Source organism: Calliphora vicina, chromosome 1 (assembly GCF_958450345.1).
Source record: "Calliphora vicina chromosome 1, idCalVici1.1, whole genome shotgun sequence".
Lineage (NCBI taxonomy): Eukaryota > Metazoa > Arthropoda > Insecta > Diptera > Calliphoridae > Calliphora > Calliphora vicina.
In genome coordinates this window covers 30,240,274-30,247,745 of record NC_088780.1, presented here as the reverse complement: position 1 = coordinate 30,247,745, position 7,472 = coordinate 30,240,274, and the positions used below count along the sequence as shown (strand labels likewise).

The following is a 7,472-nucleotide window of genomic DNA, read 5'->3' as shown; positions in this document are numbered from 1 at the left end:
TTTCGAACCTTTTTTCTATTTCTAACAAAATAAAAAAAAACAAGTAAGAGAGCTATATTCGGCTGTGCCGAATCTTATATACCCTTCACCAAATTATACATACTTTAAAATAAATTTTTTTAAATATTTTTAGGTAAACAAAATTTAATTTTTTTTTTTAATTGTTTTTCAAATTTTTTTTAAAAAATTTTTTTTCCAAATTTTTTAAAAAAAAATTTTTTAAATTTTTTTTTGGAAAAAAAATTTATGACAAAAAAAAATTTTTGATGAAAAAAATTCGGGTTAAAAAATATTTTTCCCGATTTTGACCCATTGTAGGTCCAACTTACTATAGCCTTATCTACATCGTTGCAATGGACTTTGAAATATATATCATTAGATATCCATATTGTCTATATTAATGACTTAGTAATCCAGATATAGATCAAAAATAGGTCAAAAATTGAGGTTGTCCCGATTTTTTGCTCATATCTCCGTTATTTATGGACCGATTTTGCTGATCTTAAATAGCAAACTTCTCGAAAGCATGTCTGACAGAATTATTGAAGATTTGGATCCCGAAGATATCTGGGGTGTTCAGAAAATTGATTTCATCAGACAGACAGACGGACATGGCGATCGACTCCGCTATCTATTAGTATCCAGAACATACAGTGGTGGCCAGGAATTTAAGACAAAAATTGTTTGCTAAATTCCACGTGATTGGCAATTATTTTTTCAAATATTTCCACAAATATGTATGCATGAGGACTGTTTTAACACACAAGTGTGTTTTATTCGACTGTGTTAATTCATACATATTCACCACGAACACATAAAATGTTTCTACAACTTGACCAAAAAAAATTTTTTTTAAATAAACATATTTTCTCACATTTATATCATTATATTTTTATTATTATAAAATATTCGGACCAAATTTCGTATTTTTAGTTCCATTAGTTTCGGTCATATTATGTTATTAACAGCGGATGTTCGCTGAGGTGGGTGAACGTATTTCCACATATCTTTGTCCATATATGTTTTACCAATTTTTCCAAAAATTTTTCAGAAACTAGAAACATTAATAATAAATTTCATACCCTTAGAGGTCCTTTAATTTTGGCTCTATCGCACTTAAAATTCAGTTGATGAAAAAAATTCAAGTATTTGTCTTAAATTGGTGGCCACCACTGTATATACTTTATAGGGTCGGAAATGAAAAATGTAGAAATTACAAACGGAATGACAATCTTATATATACCCTTCTCACGAAGGTGAAGGGTATAATAATACAGAAATTCCAACAACATGTTAGATATTAGGATTTTTATGCCAACGGCAGCCATTCACCATACAAAACGTATGAACATACCCAGGTATGTGGCTGTTGACGTGCGTAAAGCAGTTCTGCTGTTGACATAAAGGTTAAATTGTTTAAAAAAATTCCTTCCTATTCGATTTTCCAATTGATTGTAACAAGTCCTACCATAAATCGTTACAATATTTTAGAGTATAACAACTACAAAATAAAAAAACCAAATATGACAGCTGTTTAACTCAAACTAAAAAAACTAAATTAAAAAAAAACAAGTTAGAGATTCGCAAACTAAACATTTGAAAGAGTGTAACCAAAATGACAACTAGTCAAATTTAAAACAAACAACAAGCATTTTTAATGAATTAAAAAACTAAACAAATATCTAATGCATAAAACACAATCATTAGCTCTACACAATGGAAAATGGCAAAAAATGTGCAAACATCAAACGTATTATTTTATGCGGAGTTTTGACTGTCTTGGCCATTATAACTGGTTGGCTGATCTACGGTAGGTACCACCAAATAAATATTTAACAAATTAACCTTCATCTAAATACAAACATATTTATATTTTACAGCTTATTTTAACTATCAAACTCCTTCTGAAGATCATCACTTTATCCCAGTTCCCCAAGAAATAGACGAATTTACCCGCCAATTATATAAACTGGAATTGAAGCATAATCCTTATTTAATTAAAGTAAATTTTCAGGGTAAAACTGATACTAGCGCTACAGATGATGTGGCACCACAACCGTAAGTTAGAGTAAATTTTTAAAGATCATTGGAATTTTTGTTTTTGTTTTATTATTATAAGGGTATTCAGCAAAAAGCATTTACACATTTTTTTTTAATTTCTTTCAGTCTTTTACAGGTTAATGAAACAGCTTTATCATTGCCTAACTTAAAAACCACTTTACTATTACGTCGTTTATATGATAACTATGAATTATTCACATATCAGAATGAGGATATAACTTCCGAGGAAAGAGAGGAAGAAATGGATTTCCTAAAAGCTATACTTGATACTGCCATTATGAAGCAGACAATGGAGTTTTTGAAATCCAAGGGTAAGCAAAAACAAAATCCATCATATCTAAAAATTGTAACAGGTTTTTACTTCCCCATATATTAAAATAAAAGTACGATGTATCAAATTTTTTTAAAAATTTTGCTATTAAGTATTTACTTTTGCAATTTAATTTAAAAGAATCGAAATGTATACGTAATTATCGTTCTAATGAGATATAAAAGACATAAATTGGTTAAAAAATGTTAAAGTTATTAAAAAATCCCCAGGCCATTAACGTGTCTCAGGCCACTAGAACTAGAAAAGTAGGAACAAAATTAACATATTTTGAGAAATATTAAAACAAAAGTTTATTCTTACTTAAAATGTGTCCATATTTACTTGTATATGAGTTTTTATCTTCATAGGATACAGTTAATCTAATCGCAGGTACAACCAAAACGACCCTCAACTTTTAAAATCACGAAAAACACATTCATTTTGACCCCAAGTGCTCTTAAGGGTTAATTTAAATTTTTGTACTGTGATTGTAAATACTAGTCTTCATGTTATATTTTTCTTAAGTTTCATCAAAATCGGCCCAAAAATATATAACATTTCGCTATCTTTCCTTTAGAAATTCCAAATATTGAACAATTTTACCTTTGACCTTCACGATTTAAGGGTTAACGTTTTCCGATTTTAGGAATACTTCAGACTATATTTAAAACTACCTGCACTATAATATTCTGAACAGATTTTACTTAAAATTAATAACAGTAAGGAAATTGGGCTCATTCGCCAAAATATGGAAAAAAATTAGTTTTTCTCGAAAATCGCAGGACCGGAAAAACTATAGGAGGTATTGACATATTTTTTCACATTTTTATTCCCTATTATGGTGTAAATAAATTTCCATGTGATGATCAAAAAAACCTGAAATTTGTTTAACAACATTTTTAAAAATTAGAAATTGTAGTTTTGAAACTGTCGTTAAAAAAATATTTTTTTTTTGTTATACCTGCGGATAGGTTAACTGTATCCTATGAAGATAAAAACTCATATACAAGTAAATATGGACATATTTTAAGTAAAAATAAACTTTACTTTTCACAAAATATGTTAATTATGTTCCTACATTTTTTGTTCTAGTGGCAGAATTTTTTTCATTTCGATTCTTTTAAATTGAATTGCAAAAGTAATTATTTAATGGCAAAAATTTAAAAAAAACTGAAAAATTTAATTTTTCCCTTTATAAATGCACCTCAAAATTAAATCGAAAGTTTTCAGAGGGTACCGTTTCAACATTTGAAAAAATTTAATTCTAAGGGACACTCTAATGGTCGGGCTTGACCCTGCATAATACCCTACACTATGTAAAAGAGCAAAAACATTTTTCTTTTAAAATTTTAACAATTTATATTTTTGAGTGATTTGCGGAAGTGGGTTTTATATGGTGGCTATGACCAATTATGGACCGATCACAATGAAATTAGGTCGTGTGATTTATGTCTATATTAAAGTTTACTATGTTGAATCTCGTGTGTATACCAACATTTTTAAGCGATTTATGCATGTTAAAGTGATTTTCGGAAGCGGGTCTATATGGGAGCTATGACTAATTATGGACGACCGATCGTAACAAAATTTGGTGACATGAATTTTGTGTATATAAAACTTATTTGGAGTGGAATTTGTGGAGATACATATATAAATTAAACATTTATGACCGATAAAGTCCAATTTCGGGAGGACATTTGTATGGGGGCTTTGTACATAGAAAATAGCAACACTACTTCAACTACTTTGTAAAATCAGACTACTTAGAACCGGAACTTGGATCACAATCAGAAATTTGTGCTTAATTCAATAAAATCATAATTCGTAATTAAAAAATATCAGCCATTCATTCCATAAATCCATTCCCAACATCTAATTGTTTTGCTTTATTCAAAGGCTTTTATTTAAATACATAACAGAAATCATTCAACCCTTTGAATGATGCAATTTTTGTTATTGTCGACAATTTGACATTTTGAAGGGTACACATCTCACATTTATTCTCACTTAGTTATTGAACATTATAGTGTAAACAAAGCTTTTTACTTCGAAAACAAAGCGTCATATGCAGGAACTTTTGCTTTGCTTCTTTTAATTTGAAAAAAAAGTACCGCTGAAGGACACCGATTGCTCACCAAAGTTTATGGTGAATGTGTTACATCGGTTTCAATATGTGAAAGATGGATTGTGCGGTTCAGAAGTGGTGATTTTAACACTGAAGACAAAGATCGACCAGGCCAGCCAAAAAAAATTTGAAAACCAAGAATTGGAGGCACTACTCAATGAAGATTGTTGTTAAACTCAACAAGATCTTGCAAGGTCATTGAAAGCTACTTAAGCAGCAATTTCAAATCGTCTGCTAGCAGCACAGTTCATCCACAAGCAGGAAAATTGGGTACAATGCATTTTGCTTGTCCGAAATGATACTTGAATGATTGAAAAAAAGAATTTTTATACCGAATCCTTATTTGTGATGAAAAATGTATCCATTACGATAGAGATCGCATGTGAAGCCAGGTCAACCATCTGAATTGACACCAAAGCCAAATATACATTGCGCAATAGGGTCCTATATATTATTAGCTGGTGAAATCTGACCAGACCATCATATGGAACCTTAACCAATCGCAACAGATTCATTTGAAGCGATCATTTGCCGAAAAACGCCCAGAATATGCCGCCAGACATGAAGGCGTAATATTCCATCATGACAACTTTCGGCCACATTATACAATACCTGTTAAAAAATATTTAGATTGAAGTGGTTGTGAAGTTTTGAATCATCCGTCTTATATTCCATACTTGCTTCGTCCGACTACTATTTCTTTCGATAGATCATTGGAACAGAGTATCCGACATTGGCTTGATTCGTTCTTGGCCTCAAAAGAGTTTTTTTTTGGTTCGGAATCCATATGTTGTCAGAAAAATGGGAAAAGGTCATAGCTAACAATGTTCAATACTTTGAATAAATTTATATTGTACAAATGTTTTAAAATAAAAACTAAAAATTTGAAAAATCCCGCATTTTTTAAATCATACGATGTAATTTTCATCATGAAAAGTCAAATAAATGGTGAATATATCACAACATGCTTACAGTGGTAATAACTTATCATGGTCAGTGATCATGGTACAACCATAGTTATACCCTACACCACAGCAGTGGGGAGGGTATATTAGGTTAGTGCAGATGTTTGTAACGTGTGCAAAAATATTGTCCCAGCACCCACCCTAAATTATAAGAATCTGCTCAGGATCAATTTCTGGGTCGATTAAGCGATGTCCGTCTATCTGTCCGTCCATATAAACCTTGTAATCAAACTACATGTCGCAATTTCAATGGTAATTCAACAAAATTCTGTACAATCCTTTCTATTGGCTCATGAATTTGGTTAGAATCAGTGCATTATTTCTTCTAGTCCCCATACGATTGCCCTATCTGAAAATATTTAGGCTCTCAAATTCAGCATAAATACGTTTTATATAAGCCGAAGTTGCACAACTAAATTTTGTGGCAATCGGACCATAATTAGTCATAGCTCCCATATAAGGCCCACTTCCGAAAATCACTTAAATATCCATGAATCTCTTAAAAATTTTGGTATTCAAATAAAATACAATACAAATATGTAAGTTATATATACACAAAAGTCATGTTACCAAATTTTGTGACGATCAGTCCAGAAATAGTCATATCTCCCATATGAGAACCACTTCCGAAAATCATTTTCACGAGTAATAAGCATATATAGAGGCCACAGAACATACTAATTAGTAAAATTTAAACTTTTAATTTTATAACCTCTAGATGTTGTTACCAACAATACCGACAGCCACTTGGAGCTGTTAAAAACCCTATGGTTTTATCCCTACTCACGCAAGCCAGGTGATAAAGTATTAAGCAGCACTGGATTTGAACATGTATTCTTAGGAGAGATACGCAAAAAAACTGTGCTTGGCTTACACAATTGGGTGTATTTTAGTGATCAGGAGCGTTTGGGCCACATGGATTATAAAGGCTATATTGAGAAAGAGAGTCTGGCCGAGGTAAATGAATAATTGAGTTTTATCTTACAATTTATAATGTTAATATATCTTTGCAGGGCTATCAGTATATTGTGACCTTTCGTTCGCAATTTTACAATAAATCAAAGCCCTATAATGGTATTTTTGTGGGCACAAGTCCAGAACTAGAAATGAGTTTGTATACAGTGTGTTTTGTACTCCGTGGTGGTAAATCATGTCCTGTGCAGTTGGGCGATTTAAAATTTAAAATCGTAACTTGGCCTTTAGTTCAGGATGGTAAGAAAACTATTGGTTCGGCGTATCCTTCATTAAAGTGATTTAAGGAAGGAGTTGAAGTAAAGGCAAATTGATAAAAATTAGATAATATAAATTCTGAGCATAATTTGTAATAAGAAAGTTTTTGAATTAATTAATAAAAATAACAAAATATATATGAACTAGAAAAATCCGGAAGATATTTGAGTTTTTTATACTAGAAATCGATTTTTTGGTATCAAAAATTTAGCTTATTTTCCCAAAAATATCAGTTTTCATAAAGTTATTAATGATTTAAGATATTTGAGGTAAAAAATCTTTGAGTTTTTTATAATACTTAAATATTTTTGGTATAAAATACGAGTGAAGCCCTACCAAAATCGAAAAATGTTCATATAAAAAAGGAAAAAACAAGAAAATGTAGAACAAATTTTAATTCGAATTCAAAAATTGTTATCAGGAATCTCACAATAGCGAAAAAAATTTTGAAAAATCCTAAAAATGGGATTCAGAAATTTTTTATATAACTTAAAAATAAAAATTTACTTTTTTCCCAAAAACAAGCGTAAAATCGCCATTTAAAAATGTGTTAAATTCAAATGCATATAACATAGGAGTCGGTCACTATTTTTAAATAATTATTTTTTTGTTTGAAATATATATTTGTAGTTAGTCCAATAAAAGAAAAATTGAGAAAATCGGGAAATATTTGGACCCGTTGCTATCAAAAAAAAAATGGAGTGGAATGGGTAAAAATGAGGAAAACTTAATTTTCAAATGTGAATATATCCTAAGTTATAAGAGAAAATAGTAGCGACAA

General features: G+C 30.3%; 1 protein-coding gene across 1 annotated transcript; it reads left to right on the top strand.

Moving 5' to 3' along the window:
• Nucleotides 1–1,716: 1,716 nt before the first annotated feature.
• On the top strand, nucleotides 1,717–6,788 carry LOC135963179 (endoribonuclease CG2145-like). The gene is made up of 5 exons (XM_065514955.1): nucleotides 1,717–1,810; nucleotides 1,881–2,058; nucleotides 2,167–2,372; nucleotides 6,180–6,418; nucleotides 6,475–6,788. The coding sequence occupies exons 1-5, from the start codon at nucleotides 1,717–1,719 to the stop codon at nucleotides 6,712–6,714; spliced, it is 957 nt and encodes a 318-aa protein (XP_065371027.1). The 3' UTR covers nucleotides 6,715–6,788.
• The last annotated feature ends 684 nt before the right edge of the window (nucleotides 6,789–7,472 follow it).